Source organism: Melospiza georgiana, chromosome 8 (assembly GCF_028018845.1).
Source record: "Melospiza georgiana isolate bMelGeo1 chromosome 8, bMelGeo1.pri, whole genome shotgun sequence".
Taxonomy (NCBI): Eukaryota; Metazoa; Chordata; class Aves; order Passeriformes; family Passerellidae; genus Melospiza; species Melospiza georgiana.
Window position 1 is genome coordinate 22,816,899 of NC_080437.1, and position 17,542 is coordinate 22,834,440.

Genomic DNA, 17,542 nt, shown 5'->3' on the forward strand with positions numbered 1-17,542 from the left:
GTGGGCAGCAGAGCTTTGTGCTATGATTGGCTGCCATCTGGGCTCCATCTGACAGCAGCAGATTGGTATTCTCTGCACACGTCCTCGCAATTCCTGTCGCCTGTGTTTGCTGTCCCTTACACATACACACAATGCATTATTTACTCAACTATAAACATTTCTGTAATGTACACAAGCAGCATCTACAGTGCAATCATGCATCAGCATTCAAGAGCAATCTAGTATTAATAGTACACACATCTACTCTTTTTACAACTGTTTTATAATAAATATTTTTAAGGGTGCAAAGATTTTCTAAAGCTTAGAAACATTTCAGTTTCTTGTTCGCTTTCCTCTAGTCCCTGAATAATAAGAGTTCAGTATTGTATGCATTATATTTTTGCTTTCATGAAGGTAACTTTCTGTTAAGCAGGTTAGTTAAATAACTGCAATGGGAACTGTAAGTGTGACTGAGAACAGAGCAAAGCAGCTGATGTGTTAGCCCTGCACAGGAATATTTTCCTTCAGAAGCAGCAATTTGGTAAGTAGGCTATCAGCATCAGTGCACAAACCAAAACTCCCACAGAATCAACAAGGACAGCTCTGTCCCCACTTAAAAGAGCAGAAGATGCTATTCCTCTCCATTTATTAAATGATTCAACATTGCGGTATGCCTGCAACTAATTAGTATGATCAACACAGTGCAGGGCAGGAACAAAAGCAGACCAGCCTCTGAGATGTGCTGATGTAAAAGCACACAGGAGTATACATTTTTAAACCCTGTCATATAATTTATAACCATTATGTACTAATCATTCCTTGATGGAACTTTCATTTATAAGACTGAAGTTAATGCCATTTCTGATTAGGCCTGTCTCAGGATATTAAAACTGACCACCAGGTTCATTCACTTGCTAGCAGTTAAGTAACTTTCTTTTAGACTGTTTTATACTAAACATTATAAAAACCCAGGTCAGCTACTGAAAAATCTGAATGAAACAGATGCATGTAAATAAAACATAAATGAATGGCAAAAGAGAGAGAGAGAGAAATATAGTTATATTTGCTAAGTCATATACTTACCATTAGCACTGCAAAGTTACTGAAGTGTGTACTCTGAATGGTGGTAATATTGCCTGCAGAACTAATTATGTGGCACCCTTCTCCCCACCAGCCTCCATGTCCATCTAGAAGGTCAAAATCCCAGAAGGCTGCAATGGGGTCTATACCCCGTGCAAAGTGCCTCAATCCTATAGTAAGAGGGCTAGTGAGGTTTCCGAAACTGCACCCATCTGCAAAAGGAAAAAACTGAATCAGAGAGACGGAGTGGAAAACCCTTTAGTGATCAATGCTCTGTAAAGAGACCAGATACACTAAACTAGGGGGAAAAAGCCAGGGGACATAAAATCTTAATGGTCAAAATCAAAGGTAGTGCTCACATCGGAGAAGTTTGCAATGGTATAAATAAATCTGAGCATTTCAAACACATATTGTGTCACAATGATCTAATAACTCCTCACAAAGGAGATCATTTTTATTGTTTCAGATTCTTCATTTATGACCAGTAAGTATTACACTATTGCCCATGTAACTGCAGAAACGGCTCAGTTTCATGGATGATTATTAGCTGAGACAATTCTGCACTTTGAAAGTAACATTCAAAGATTTTAAAATGTTAATGGAAATGAGAGCACTATTCAGTGTCGGGCAAAATTAGTAAAATTGCATGGGTGAGAAATTAACCAAAATACTGATTCACTAGCACATACAACGTATGCCATTTAGATAAAAGTCTTTAACAACACCTGTTTTACATCCATCGCATCAGAAAGTATACTGCTGACTATTGATACATGCAACAGGGCACTACTCCCTCTCCAAAAGCCTTATTTTTACCAGTGTCTAGGACATTAACATTGCAACTGCAAAGAGTAAAACAAGGATCCTTCCAATAGCTTTAAGGAGCGAGCATCTGTAACAACACAGTCAACAAACAGCAGCCCAGAATTTGCATTCTAATCGTAGCGCAAGGGCATTTCTTTATTTGCAGGACAATCTGAACAAAACCGTGCAGACAGGAACAATTGCAAACATTGTACTAAAGACAGAGACTGTATCCAGCCTCCCAGCACACTGCATACTCTACCCCTCTATTCTCTGCACAATCAAGTATACCGTAGCTTTCAGATGAAAGAAAATAATGCATAACAGCTTCTCACCTATTTTAGCAAAAACAGCTGGTGTGGCAACCGTCCTACGTTTCCCGTCATCTGCGAGATTTGATGAGTTTCCTGTGCTAGGAAAGAGTTTTCCATTCCGAAAGACAATAAACTGTAGCTTGCAAGTGGAGTTATCAACAGATTGCCAGGCTGAAGACTGAGAGAAGACAGACTGTGGCAAATGAACTGAAGCTACTGCTACAGCATTCTGTACAATGAGAAAAAAAAAGAAACATTTAAAATGCAAATCACAACAGGGTTGCTTTCATGATGTTTTAAACTCCTGTACAAGAAATGTATGCTGCCTTCCTTTTCCAACAGTCTGGAAGCAACCAAAGAAGCACGGGCTGTAACCATGGGAATAGGATTGGTACAGTGCATATTAAAAGGGAAAACGTTTTGATTGAATGTGAGAGTCTATATGGTCAAGCTCCCTGCTGCAGAGGTGAGAATGGTTCTTACCGTGCCTGCTAGAGGGTCCATCAACACTGCAGATCTGATTTAAAGAGACAACCTCTACCAGGTTTTCTCCTTCACTTAAAATAGAATCAGACAACTTACATTAAAACATTTCTCCGAAAGGGTACTTAAAGGGTATAAAAATAATTTTATTATTAAAACAAATTACATCTGCAGAGAACTGCAAGTGCAGTAAACAACACAGTTTAGGATATGTTTTTCTTGCTTCATATAAGCAAAATCAGTTAACTACGTTTTAGTCATGCAGGATTAAAAATATTACAAACATTAATGTAAAAGAAGAAAACAAAACAACACTGGGAGAAAATGAATAAAGACTGTCAGATCACTATAATGGCTTTGAGTTTTGTGTTACATACCCTTTTACAAGCAGATAAATCCCTTACAGCAGAGCTATAAAATACACCAAACATTGTATTTTGAGGACTTCACTCATCAAGTATTTTTTTTCCTGCCAAAGTAGCAAACTAATCATTAAAGACTGAGATATTTACAAGGAATAACAAATGATGAGCAATGGGAAAATAAACAGGGAGTCTGTCCTGAGCCTTGATGTGAAAAGTGTATGTATTTAAAAACAAACACACTACAAAATGTTCTAATTTGCATTTCCCCCAAGGGTAGAGTAGGGATCTGTGCACATAATTTACATAGATTACCACAGTTTGCTCATAGCACATGTGCACTACCTATTTCAGAAGTAAAACAATGATCTTCACAACACTATAAAGAAACATGACATTTAATATACATCCTTGTGCTGGGAAAAATACACATGTGAGAGATAAAAGGTGTAACAGAGATCAGCAAACTAAAATGAGTATGAGAAGCATCCAGTGACCACAGAATAAATATGGAAGGAAGGCATGAGTAGTCTGTGATGTCATTTGAATGCTTAAATAAAGAGATAAAGGCTTCTGTACACCATTTTCCTTTTACCATGTATATTTTAGGAAGGTTTTGAGATTTTAACAGTACAACTGCAAAAATGTCCTTTTAAAAATAGTAAAAATAAAAATTCAATCTAGGCAATGTTGCTCATTAAAAGTACTGAGAAAAAAAGAGCAAATAGCAACAGAACATTTCTACATTAGAATTTTAAATTATTATGAAGGCTTTAATTGGTATTAACTGAGCTAAATATCAAGCACTCATCCTGAGATTGTTTCCACTGTCTAATTCACTAAAGCTGTTATAATTGGCTTTATTTCATGCTTCTGAAATAGACATGTTTTACTCTATGATATCCCACGTATCTGCATATGCTGAACCTCTGATGATTCCATTTTGTCCTTAAAATTGCTATGAAAAAGTATGTACAGAGTCTTAAAAAAGTGTCATTTATCAAACCAGATCACTGTTGAGGGCTTATGTGGAGACGTACAGATGCGTAAAGAGGTTACGGTGCAATTAAGTTTATATTTATGCTGGATTTTCATTATTATTCTGTGCTGGAAAAAGCAACAATGATGACATATTAAATTGCACTAATTATTCATTTTACACAAAAAGAGAAAGATAGAAGCATATGAATAAGCTTATGATAATGAAACCGACAGCTAAAGGCACTGGGTTAAGCAACAGTGTGCTATGACTTGACAAAAGCAGCCCTACACAATCCAGAGAAAACAACAGGTTTGTAGCACTTTTGCTAAGAGGGCAAATCATCTAATTTATTGTGGTTCTTTAATTGCTTCTCCATTGGGACTTACTGATACTAATAGGAAAAAGTAATGGTGTAGACAGAGCTTGCCTGTGGGACCGGGGAGGTGCGGAGTGGGAGCTGCTCCCACCGGAGGCACAGGGAGCTGGGGCGGGTGGCACTGCCTGGGCTGGGCAGGACCAGCTGCCCCCAGCCCTTCCCTTCCCAAACAGGGCTGGGCAGGACCAGCTGCCCCCAGCCCTTCCCTTCTTTCCCCCCCCCAGTGCCCAAGCAGGGCTGGGCAGGGCCAGCTGCCCTTCCCTTGCCTTCCATGCCCAAACAGGGCTGGGCAGGGCCAGCTGCCCCCAGCCCTTCCCTTCCCTTCTTTCCCCTCCAGTGCCCAAGCAGGGCTGGGCAGGACCAGCTGCCCTTCTCTTCCCTTCCATGCCCAAGCAGGGCTGGGCAGGGCCAGCTGCCCCCAGCCCTTCCCTGCCCACAGAGACCCTTCAGCACCCAGCAGGGAGGGAGGAACGTGCCCACGGTGCCCCGGCCTTACCCACAGCTGCAGCTCCACATCACAGGGCCAAGGCTGAAGGCAGGGAGGAAAGGCTGCACACAGCCCACAGTGGAATTAGTGTGGACTGGTTGCACAGCTCGGGCTGACTGAGCAAATCTCAAACATGCAGCAACATCAAATTATTTACTTGACAAAAAGACATTTACAGAAAACGTTTTCCTGATCAGACTTCAGGACAGCATTTTTCCCTTGTTGTCTGCTCAAAATGAATATGAATACCCATAGCACAAACTATTTAATAAACTTCACTAAATTGCCTACAGTCACTACCTGGAGTCCAGTTTTATTGTGAACACTGCCCACTTATACTACCTGTTATTTCAGGTTTTTCTTGCATGCAGGCAGTCTGGTGGAGTGAAAGGCAAAGGGACAGGGTATTCCTTAACTGGACAAATGTACACATAAAGTCAAACTACTTGCTGCACATCAAATATTTGCTTAGCAATTCCTCAAAATTAAACACCCAACTGTCTGCTACAGCAAGACAGCAAGCCTGCCAACAAGATCCTGTAGTAGGATATTAATGAAAGATGCACATAGTGAGAAGGCCCACACATTCATGGTACTGTTTAAAAATATCAACAAATACATTCTCTTCATCTAAGATGTGTGAGAATTTTCAATAGTATTACTTATTATTCACATGAGAGGGAGGATGTGAGCACTGAGGTAGTTCCTATTATTGTAGTAGAGGATGGAGGGAACCCAGCTAAAGGTTCAGTTTTACATTCTGCTAATCTTGTGTGAAGTAAAGCATAAGTCAGTTCCCCACTCCTGCCTCAGTTTCCCTCTCACTTAAGTGAGATTAAAGTGATGGCATTTGTTTTGTACTGTGAGATGCTCCAGAGTTCAGAGATTAAATACAATACAGGAACACGTATTACTAAAACCAATGACAGCAACATCAAGTTTTGAGGGAATTATTGTACTTCAGATGCTTCAAAATTCACATAAATCATTTCAACTAATTTTTTTATTTGGGCACCATATCACCACATCCCATGGGAACTGCAGTATCTGAGCATGCTGGTGGCAAGAAGCTGCCTGCACCTCTGAGAAGAGAGAAAGAGCAATGCAGACCCACCACCGGAGCCACAGCCTTGCAGTGACAGCCCTGGCACCTCAAATTTTCCTGGAAAAGCTTACAGTTTGTGTCAGCATTTCACCAGTCAGGATTTAGACATTCTGTGAGTGTTTTCAAAACAGAATGTCAATAATCCCATCATGACTCCATTTCAGTTTCAGTCCTATTAACTGGATTGTACTGGCATTGATTAGAAAAAGGGAATCCTGAACATGCAGCGTAGATTCTTCTAAGGAGCATTTTTATTCTGGAAAATGCTTGTCTTCAAAATAAAAACTATTTATAGACATCCACCCATCTGCACACAAATATGATAGAAATGATGCAATTGTCAAACCCTCTGAAGTGTCTTCCATGTCATCTGCCCAGATATCTGAAAATCTGCTGTGTGACCTGCAGCCAGGGAAAGAGGGCTTATCAGCTCTAAACCAGCTCTTAGGATTTTCTGGGAGGCCTCCTAGGACTCATGGGTTCTAGGACTTCTTGGAACCTGGTCAACTTTCCAAAAAGCAGAATGAAAGGTTGCTTTAAACACTCTAATGCATAATTTGGACAGTACAGTTTTATAAGTACTTTTGAAGTTTTGGTGTTTGTTTCCATTTTAGAGCTATTTGTGTGTGCGCATGTAATTTTTCAAAATATCTGAGGCACCAAAACAGAATCAATAAATCCAAATGTATTCTAAAAGTTTTAAATTAAAAATCTCATTCTAAAGCAGAAATGGTCCTCAGGATATTGGGAGGTACGGACTCTTGCAACTCATGCATGTGTGGCCCTTATTAAAAATGTTTTAAGGGTAAAATGAGAGATTTAAAGTGAAGTTTTCCCTAGGCAGTTTTATTCTGGTGGCAGTCCATTTCCTATAATGAATGCTAGCATTTACAAGGAGTTTTGAAGTGTTTAGGAAAGACAGCCTCTTGCCTTAGGTGACGTTGTGATATGTTGGCCCTTCTACTTTCTTAATTCCTTTAAGAGACCTGCTCCCATTTACTCTTGAAACTTTGCTTTCCCATTACAGTGCTCAACTTGCCTAAAATTTAGCATAATGCTGAGAGACCATACTAATTATCAATCATTATCAAGAAACCTACTTGGTAACCACTGTGGAATGACAAAAATCAATCTATTTTCAGTAACTCTTCCTTGTGCATGCCTTGGTACTAGATTGACTTTTGAGATCAGGAACAGTATTTATGTTTAAGATAAAATATATTTCACAGGAAACCATCCAATTCTTAGTCCTCAGAACAATCATAGGGTACATTTTCCCAGTGAGCAATTTCCTTAACTTAAAAACCAGCACCTTAACAACAGGTCAGAGAAAGTCTGAAGGGGGAAAAAAAAGTGAATGAAGTCACCTAAAACCTGGAGGAGAACTGGAAAAGCAGCTTCACTGTTTCCAGATTTCAAAGAATCTGATAAAGTAGTGTAGAGATTCAGATGCAAGACACCATATATTAAATTATTAAAGATATAAGGGTGCTGCCAAAATAGGCACAAGCTATATAAAGTTACAGTAAAAAAAGTAGAAACTAAGCTCTCTGGCTGTATTATTAAATATATACTGAGTTAACACTGTGGTCATCATAATAAAATCAAGCAAATAAATTATCTATACATATATAATAGATTGTATTTAGTCCCTCAAATAAGACAGCAGTTCCTTAGAAGCAATGGAAGATTTCAGTTTGTGGTTTATGTTAAAGATTTAGTTGTTAACGAATAGAAAGAGGCACAATTTTGTTTTCCAACTGTGTCTCCTGGTAGGTATTTAACCAACACTCCTTTGGAATTATTTCAGCACAAAATATATGAGATAAGCACAGGCATTTGGCCCAGTTCTGTGAGGCTTTAGGTAGGCTGTGCATGAGTTCTGATCTCTTTTTCTGGCATGAAAAGAATCAACAAAAAGCCCCCAAAATTTAGACCAGGTGGGAAAATACCAAATAAGGGGTTTGTAAAAATAATGAAAACAATGCCAGTTTGAAAATGCTTATACAAGATAATCAACTTGCCAGGTGCTAAAACAAACAGGATTTTGTTTTTTTATTTTTTAATGGGTTGATACCAAACAAGGAAAGTAGGAGTTCTCCAGCCATGCTAATTTACCTACATTATCTTGCTACTAATTTGTCATGGTTTAACTGTGCTTTCTGGAGTGCAGTTTGAACACAAGTCTGGAAAGGCTCAGGGATGACTAGCAGGTAAAAAGCAAAGTTTATATAGATTCCCAGGATGAAATGAAGCAGTACTTCCAAAAATGCAACATGAAATTACCTGGCTACGGAGACGAAATTGCTAAGCATGTTGGGATTATTATGTGGTAAAGTCATTATGCAGTAATTCTGCAGTGTGCATCCATCTCAATTTCTGGAAAACTAAGTATGGAGTCCAAGATATCTTTGTTCTAGCCAGGCATAAAAGATGGTTTGATGCACAATGAAAATGTGGCATAAATTATAAATACATGCAAATTGCATCAAAAGATAAAAAATAAAATCTTAATTTGAAAGTTCTCCCTAATTAATAATAAAAAGTTTTCTGGAAAATCCGTTTCAATAAAAATGGATACAGCAAACAGCACTGAAATTTTAGAAAAGCTGATAATGTAAAGTAATCTGGAAATCTGATTGCCAGTAGCCCTTTTTCAATAAAGGTAAAAACCAAAAGTTTCCAAATTAGGGTTTTATATTTCATATTTGAACATCTTGCAAACTTTCTAAGAAAACGAAAATATGTGCAAACCTATAAGCAACAGCTAACCTGTTAATTAGCTATTGTGAAGGAAAAAGTGGAAAAAAAAAAAGGAATTAAAGAAAAAGACCATGAAGGGAGACAGAGTAGGTTTACCATCAATAATGCCAGACCCAAATGATAATTCTCCTCACAAAGTATTTTTCCAGACAAGGCAATACAACTCACCTGAATTTTTTTGAGACATTAACAACTAGCAGCAATTAGTTTTAGGTGAATAAGGAACAAGCTACAGTTGATAACACAATTATTTACTTTGAAAGGAGAAGACAGGCTGGAGTGAATATATCCAAGGTTAGTGTGAAAATCAGCTTAAACACTTCCAATTTTTGTTTGATCACCTTGAAACAAAGAGGAATGTCATCTAAGACAATGTTCTAAATCATGTTTTACATATTTATATTGAGATTGTCTATTATAAGCTGGTGAAACAAGGCACTTTGGAAAGCAAAAGATAAGGACAAGGATGTGAAAGCACTGGTTGATCACAGGATGACTCAGAGCCTCTATGATTTAACAATTAAAAGAAAGGCTACAAATACAATCCAGAACATACTAGATGACTCATTTCCATGTAAACATTCTGATTTTAAAGGCCTAATCAGAAATATAATACACAATTTTGATCAACTAGGCTGAGGAAAAGTCAGTACAGAACAGAATGGATGTAGAGGATGGTTATTAGGGTCACCCTTAGAATGAGTAATTTCTTTCACAAGTGGAAAATAAAGGAGCTTAGCTTTGCTAGCCTGGCAAAATGAAAGCCATGTAAGCAAATGGCCAGCATGAGCACAAGGACAAGTAGGACACTAGCCAAGAGAAAAAATGCAGACTTAAAATATGCAAATATTTCCTAGCCTTTATAACAGAGAGGGTGGGGTACTTTTCAGGCATTATGGACACAAAAAATTACCTACTCTTGAGAGAGTATTTGAAAGCTTTATGACAGAATTACAAAATGAACTTAGAAAGGTTTGATTTATTTCTCTGTTTTACAAGAAGTGTTTAAAATTCCTTCTAAGAACTCATGAATTTCCTGATTAAAGGAAGTTTTGAACATTCTACTTACGTCCCCAATATACAGCTAAGAGAGCTCATAAAAATCTCACTAAGAAGAAAAAAAAAAAGACTACACAGGCATGGTAAGAAAAAAATGTGATAAAAAAGTGTGAAAATTATATTATTTTTTTCTTGAGAAACAAGTTTTTTAAAAACATGCTGGACACATGTAAGAGCTGCAGGCAACAAACTTTTTCAGGCAGCACTAAATGACTGCTTCAGTTCAGGGTCCACAACTGAATGTGCCACATTGCAAAAAGTTCTACCACAGAATGCATAAAATGCACTTTCCTGGGAATTTAAGAGTGTTATGGGTGGCCTCTGAGTTTTCAACCAGAATTTATTGGGGATTTGGGGAAGATCACCAGAGTCTTAAAGGATTTTAGACTCACTCCAACATTCACACTATGAGCTGTGGACCTACAGAGACTCACTGCAGCTTCATTTTTGAAAAAGATGGCTTCTGGCAGTGCATTCTACAGGAAAACTCATCCTCTCAGGAGTTTGGTTCACTGGGCCTTTCAGGGGTGAATTAGCTCCTAGAAATGCTGCACTTTCCTCTAAACAGCCTGTGATGAAGGAGTATTTTTCCTTTTTATTTAGAAGCTCAATTAATCTTCAGGCATTAAATGTATGATTTTTTTCTGGAAAGATCATAAGAATATTCAAATTTGTTACATTGATACTGTGGTTTTAGTTGTTGCAGATGCACTTAGAGGATGGGATGAACTTCTGCTAGAATTTTAAAATATAAGGACAATAAAAAACATTCATAAGCTGTCTATGTTGAAATTTCAGCTACATAATTGCAAAGCTATCTCCATATATCTTAGGAGGGAACATCATAATTATACAAAATACCTAACTAACCAAAATATCTTCTACAGCTCATTGACCACCAAATTCAATTACACATAAATATTATCAGTTTACTAAAAAGAAATCATGTGAATTCTGAATTAACTGGCATACATAAGTTTTTATGCCACGGTAACTTTTAATTTCTTTTTTTAACTAGGTGAATTGTGTTAATGTAGGCCTCATAACAGTATTTCTGCATAGCTTAGTAATTATCATTTATAACAAAATATTATGAATGAGAACAAAGAGAATATTTCCCAACAATCAGACAAAAAGTGTTATCAAAGTTATTTCTAAATTTGGAGAAGCACAATTTCATTAAAAGAACACGGGCTACTCAATGGCTTTTATGCATGAGAAAATTTACTTAGTACTAAACAAAATTCAGATGCATTTTAGTGGAGTGCAATACATACCATTACAGATATGATAATTTTTCTAAAAACTTAGGTAATTTGTATGGATACATTTATGAGTAGAGAATGATGCAACAATTAGGTAATACAGTAATTCAAAACCTAATTCAATGACTGAATATTGCAATTATTTAATCATACTATAGGACATGATGATAGGACTTCTGATTTCACTCATGTGATATTCACACTTAACTAAGCTAGATAAATAGTAGTTCATCTAGTAATATAAGTAGGAATATAGTGAAAAGGCTTAGTTCAGAAATTTTTAATAAACTATTTTTATATAATTTGCCTGAAGCAAAGGAAGCTTCTGCATTGCCTATGATATACAGAAGTCCAAGTATTTTTCTGATGCTGCCTTTTCATAAAGATGCCTGCAATGAAATGCTGACATTGCTGCTTGATGACTGCTGAAATATTGTCCCTCTCTGACACTGGAGGAAAGCTGAAACTGCTGAAAATAATTTTAGCATTTTGGATCTTTTAGGAAGTGAATTTAAAATTTCCACACCATGAAATGATTCAATATTCTGATTTTGAATCATTTGGATACTATCACACTTCTGTTCTAATAAGAGTTTAGGGATTCTCTATCTTGATTGGTTCTGCTATGTTTTTCTAAGAGTTTTGTTACAGAATGATGGGAAAATCATAAATATTTGCTAGCATTAGTCACAGTAAAATCCAAATCCAACCACAACGGAAGTGAAGTCTGAGCAAACCTTCCATCAGAGCAGATTTCCACCAACCTACTGATCACCTTATACAGTCCTGTTAGTTTAAGAAGGTTAGAAGAAACTTACCTCTTATTTATTAATCTTTTACAGATGCTAATAAAACACCTAGGCATCTGTGAATTTTTTTGTTTGTTACCACAAAAATAATCACTTGGAATAGTCTATGTCATATTAGTTCTAAAAGCTGACTGAATTAAAATCTTAATCTTCTAGTCAAATCAAGTTTTGTAGCTCAGCTGCTTGTGAAATAGTGATAATGTTCCCCTGACTAAGACTTTAAAATATTGCACACATTATCAGTACTTGTCACCTCTCATCACTTGAAAACTCCTGGTTTAAATTGGGTGAGGATGGTGTAATATTTCTGGGGCAGAATGCACTCTATCACTCTCAGCCAAGCGAGTCCCTTGGATTTCAGACACCAAAGGTCACTTGATCCTTCTTATACAGAGGCTGAATCCAGGTGAGGTCTGAGCTAAGCCCAGGAGGAGAATCTCCTCATTCCCATTCAATGACTGTTGAGAATGAGGATTCCTATATATGCAAGAGATTTGCAATGTAAGAGATTCCTTCAAATACTCAGACAGGTGCCAACCCAGCTAAAGTTACATGGGATGAGACTTAGATAGTAATAACTAAGGACTCAGCTCAGTCTTCTTTCCCCATTCCTTAGATCTAAAAGAGGGAAAAATAATGATCTTAATTCTTCCAAATATAAAGCTGCTTCCAGTTTTCAGTGTACCACAGGACTGAACAGGAAAACACAGTCCTTTTGTCTTGCTCATGGCTTTTGAATTAATAGTATGAAGTATTAGTGCTGCAGGGCCTGCATACTGAAAAAGCTACAGTAGCATGTTCATTAAAAATAGTGGCGTATATTCCATGAAGTGTTCACTTTTAAAGTCTTGTAAATTAATTATATAAGCACCAAGTTTTCAATTTAATCAGTAGAAAAATTAATTGGTTTACATTGTTATATTGTAAGTATTCACAATGGTTTGAATATTCTTGGTCTTTCCTTCTTGCTCTACTGATTTTCTAATCTTTTTCCATAAAGGTCAATTCTTCTGGCATCAGTATATTTAATGTGTTTGAAAATTTTTACCAGAGGCCTTTATTTTAAAGGACTTTATTTTACCAGTCAGGCACATCAATAGTGTGTATAGTTCAGAGATTCTCAAGGACTTCCCCTGCCACATTTGATGGATTTTTTTTTTAAATGTGTTCTCATTCTTGCTGAATCACTTCCAGTCTCCTATTAAACTGATATGCCTTTATTTTGGACAGTAGCAATGTTCACTTTCTAACATAAAAACTTAATATGTTCACCATTTCACAACCTTTTCCTTCTGGACTTCCCAGCTTTACTTTCTGCATTAAATCAGATGGGAGTACTTTGGTGAATCCTACACATACACTTCTGGACTTTTACTGCTGCTGTACCAGATGCTGACATGAGTACCTGAGAGTATGAATTAATTATTTAGAGCAAGGATCTGAAAGAAATGTGCTCAAGTAGGAAAAGGGGGGTAAAAAAAATCGATACAGAAAAAAGCTGAGTCTCTCATGCCAAGTGAAGGACTAACATCGTGTACAAAATTAATAACTGACATTATTAGCTGAAAGACAGTGTATTTTTTAAAAACTGGCAGAGTCCCAAATTGTCTATCTCAGCAATGAGAAAGACAATTATCATCAGGAGTTCTGAGTCCTGGAAGCTCTATATATCCACAGTGAAATGGAAACACTGATGCCAAAGGAACAGACTCTACTTAAATTTCTATTCTCATTCTTCTCTATTATGTTACATAAAGAAAAGTGTTTTTCTAGTAATTATGAGGGTCTAGAAAAGAGTAATTCACAAACTAACAAATGGATTTTCATCCTCTTTCCCCAACTACACCTAGAGTTATTGTCTGTTGTTTCTTTCACATAGGACACATTACCTGAAAAGCAAAGGTCTTCTCTTAAGCACAGCATTAAGCGAGTATCTGAGCTTTAGCAAAATGAAATAAATTCAGTTAAGGTCCTATTTTCTTCCACAAATAAATACAAAAATAAAAACTGATAGGCTATTTTGTGCTCTTCTGCCACCCTAAATTTTTATAATCCAGCATTTCTTCAATAGACGCACATTAAAAATGCACTGACAAACAGTCACAAGGAAACAAAATCATATTCACTGGTCATATATATCTTATTGTCTGTATTTTAATTTTATCACCTTGTTGGGGTCTTTGAGGGCCACACCAAAAGCATATTCTCCATACAGTTTTGATATCCTCCAGCTTTTTAGATACACTTTTTAAATGTCTTTGTTGAAAAGCAATAAGCCAGAAATGATGCAGTATACATATATCTGAACAAAACATTTTCTTAGTCTGTAACACCGACATGGAGAATTCAAGATCCTTGTACTTGCTAAGCCATGGTCTATTCAGCAACATTGTGTTAGCATTACTCACCAAGTGGAATTAAAAACTGCACTACAGTTACCATGACAACCAGCTGTCTCCCACATACAGCATCAGTTTGAATTTGTGCAGACCATTTCTAACAATGATTTAAGTCAACAAATTCGGCATTACCCTAAGGTAAAAATCTGGTTTAAGAACAAATAAATATTTTCGGTTTCATAATATTACTTATCTCACTACATTAATTCCAAGTAGGACTTGGGAGATTTTCAGAGAGCTGCAGTGACTTTTCTTCAAAATTAAAGGTGAATAGTAATCTTCTGCTCAATACAAAGTTGAGGACCATTAAAATTCCTAATCCCCTGAACATGCAGGAAGCTTATGGAGAAGAGACACTGTAACATTCACAGAAGAGCTTGTGAAGAAAATGCATTTGAATATTTATTTAATCATTTTCTAAAATTTACATTTGAATGATGCTGTTGATTACCTTGGGTAGTATCACTAACATCATCAGTGTATGCTCGCTATACAGATTCTTACTAGAAAAGAAAGCTTAACCCATGTTCACCAAAAGTATCAACCAGCAATTCTCCACTGGGAAAATAACCTGAAACTTGGAATATAATTTCTGGGGAATTCCAAAATAACTGCCTTTTCTAGTAAACTGCATTTGCTGGGTTTTGCTTGGTTGGTAGATTGGTTTTGCTTTTATTTTCAATAATCAATTGGTCAGTTGCTTTTGAAACAGCCAAGCAACATGAAAAGTAACAGGAATGCATCATATTTACAATGTCTGGTACAACATCACACAGTTGCATGTCTGGTCATCAGCATGAAGGAGCCACCTGGCTACTTCAGATCCTTTTGATTGCCAGGCATTCTTGCAGCAAATGGCCAGATTTGACTGTGATTGTTCAGCCTGGAGAAAAGGAGGCTCTGGGGAGACCTTACTGCTCTCTATAGGTACCTGAAAGGTGCTTGGGTGAACAAGGTTGGTCTCTTCTGCCAAGCAATAAGTTAAAGGCAAAATGGCATCAGCCAGGGGAGGCTTAAATTTGATATCAGAATAAAAGCCTTCACAGAAAGGGTTGTCAAGCACTGGAAGAGGCTGCCCAGGGAAGTGGTTGTGTCACCATCGCTGGAGGTATTTAAGAGACATATTAGGTGTGGCAATTAAAGATATGGTTCAGTAATGGAACTGGCAGTGCTTGCTTAATGGCTCAGCTCAATGGTTTTTGAGCCTTTATCCAACCTAAATTATTCTATATTTCCATGAGTATCACTGGATAAACAATAGCAATGATGAACAGGTCTGCTTCGGAAGAGTAGGATGTAGAGCTCTGAGGGAAAACAGGAACCTCCACAACAACATAAAACACATTTCTCAACTATGCATTTGTATGCTGACAGTGGGGACAGAGCAACCTAAATGCCTAAAAAAAGGTGGCTAAGCTATTTAAAATGTAATGTATAGTCAAACTAAAGGTAAAAAATTAATAACCCTACTTTTTATGCAAGCAACAAAAAATATCAAAGGCAGAAAAAATATAGTCTGTGTTTACTAAAGATACTGTAAATATTGCATAGTGAACTACACACATATTAATGATATATTCTTCACTCATTTTTGTGGAAGGAAGTGCCACAACAAAACATTACTGCAGATTTCCCACTTGGTGTACAGTATAGCACTTGTTGCATTACAGACCATAAAAACACTTCAGGAAAGAAAAATTATCAAATAAGTTGAAAAGGCAAAACATTCAGAGGCTGTAAGGAATCTAATGCTATTAAAAACATTTTTAATCTGTGGTTGAGGATTTTTGAATTCTAAACCTCAGGAAAAGACATGCAATAAAAAGTTTTCGTTTTAATATAATGCTTTCAGTTTTAAATTTCATTTATGGGAGAATGCTGGTCAGAGGACAAAGTCAGAAAAATAACTATAATCATAATATAATAACTAAGAGATTGAGGAAGGAAATAGCACAGACATTCATTCAGCTCTGGATCACTGTGGACACATTTGTTATCAGTGACAGGCAATGTGAAATCAAGCACAGCCTGAAATCAAACCCTTCTTTAAGGTTACACTAAACTGAACTGACAGGAACACTACAAGCAAGAAAGAAAAAGAAATGGATTTTCTATATAGCACTTCGATCTTCAACAATGGGAGTGCATAATGTTTAAATGTTAAAACAGAAGACTTCGAGGGAGAAAAGAGGTAGAAAGCAAGAGAAGGAATAAAATATGACCTGGGGCTCCAAATCCACAAACTCAGACAGGAGCAATTATTTTTTTACCAGCAAAAAGGCTGCACAGGCAAAGGTAAATGACAATGGAAAAACAATTTACTGAATTGTTACTGAATTTCAACAGATTTGCAATAACCCATTAACTCCTAGATTAAGCTGTAGTGTAATATCATAAAGTAAAATTCAAATTAAAAGTAAATCAAGATGATAATATATGCAGATGTGAATAATTTTGCCTTGAAGCTGCATCTATACCCTTGTGTCAAAGATGCCTTAATAGGGTTCAAGTAGCATTGCTAACATTAATGGATATTTTCCTGTTACATTTCAAAAAAGTATTTACAGCACATTTTAAAAAGACATGGTTCCATGATTATAAATTCAGTCAAAAGGTCTTTCATATAGCAATTTAAAAATAAGAAAAAATATTCCATTTCACAGCTGCATTCCTCTAAAATAGGTCTCACCCAAATTTTTGAATAAACTTGTCATATACATGCTTCCTCAGTACAGTTGACTTATGGGTGTGTCTGTATTAAAATTTTAGATTAGATTGGGAAAACTGGTCTGATATTCTGGAATTATTTTCATCCTATCACATTCATATCTGAATTCCAATTTGCCAATTTTCTGATGAGATCTCTACTGCCATGATTCCACAAAGCCCTCTCACAGCGCACAATGTGGATTCCATTCCAATGAAACAGCCCCAAAATGTAACTGATGAGTTACATGGGAGAGGACAAGACCTAATCTGAAATAACTTCAAGTACACAATATTGCTGCTGCATTCTCAGTTACACTCCAGAGATTTGGACCTGTTGCATTGCATTGCCTATTAAAGTGGGATTAAACAGTTCTCTCTTTTTACAGATTCCTTCCTCCCTTTCTGTGATTCAGGCCTCTCCTCGTTCTCTTCCTCCTAAGAGTCTATTCCTAAGCCTCAAAACCAACTAAAATGGAGCTCTTTCTCTTCCCTACAGTCTAACCCTCTTTTTCTCCTTCTTTATAAAAATGTGGATAGCTCTGCAATAGCCACAATCATTTCAGCCT

At 36.8% G+C, this 17,542-nt stretch overlaps 1 protein-coding gene across 2 annotated transcripts in view; it reads right to left on the reverse strand.

Moving 5' to 3' along the window:
* ADGRA1 (adhesion G protein-coupled receptor A1) overlaps positions 1-17,542 on the reverse strand; it is a 249,735-nt gene that overhangs the window by 46,521 nt on the left and 185,672 nt on the right. The window contains exons 1-3 of one of the 2 annotated variants that reach the window (XM_058029389.1): positions 2,661-2,673; positions 2,199-2,406; positions 1,063-1,271 (exon numbers count right to left, since the gene is read on the reverse strand). In XM_058029389.1, coding sequence (XP_057885372.1) covers positions 1,063-1,065 — 3 coding nt within the window. In that variant the 5' untranslated portion in view covers positions 1,066-1,271; positions 2,199-2,406; positions 2,661-2,673. Of the gene's footprint in view, positions 1-1,062; positions 1,272-2,198; positions 2,407-2,660; positions 2,674-17,542 lie in introns of those variants that run through there. The other variant, XM_058029388.1, reaches the window with a different exon arrangement.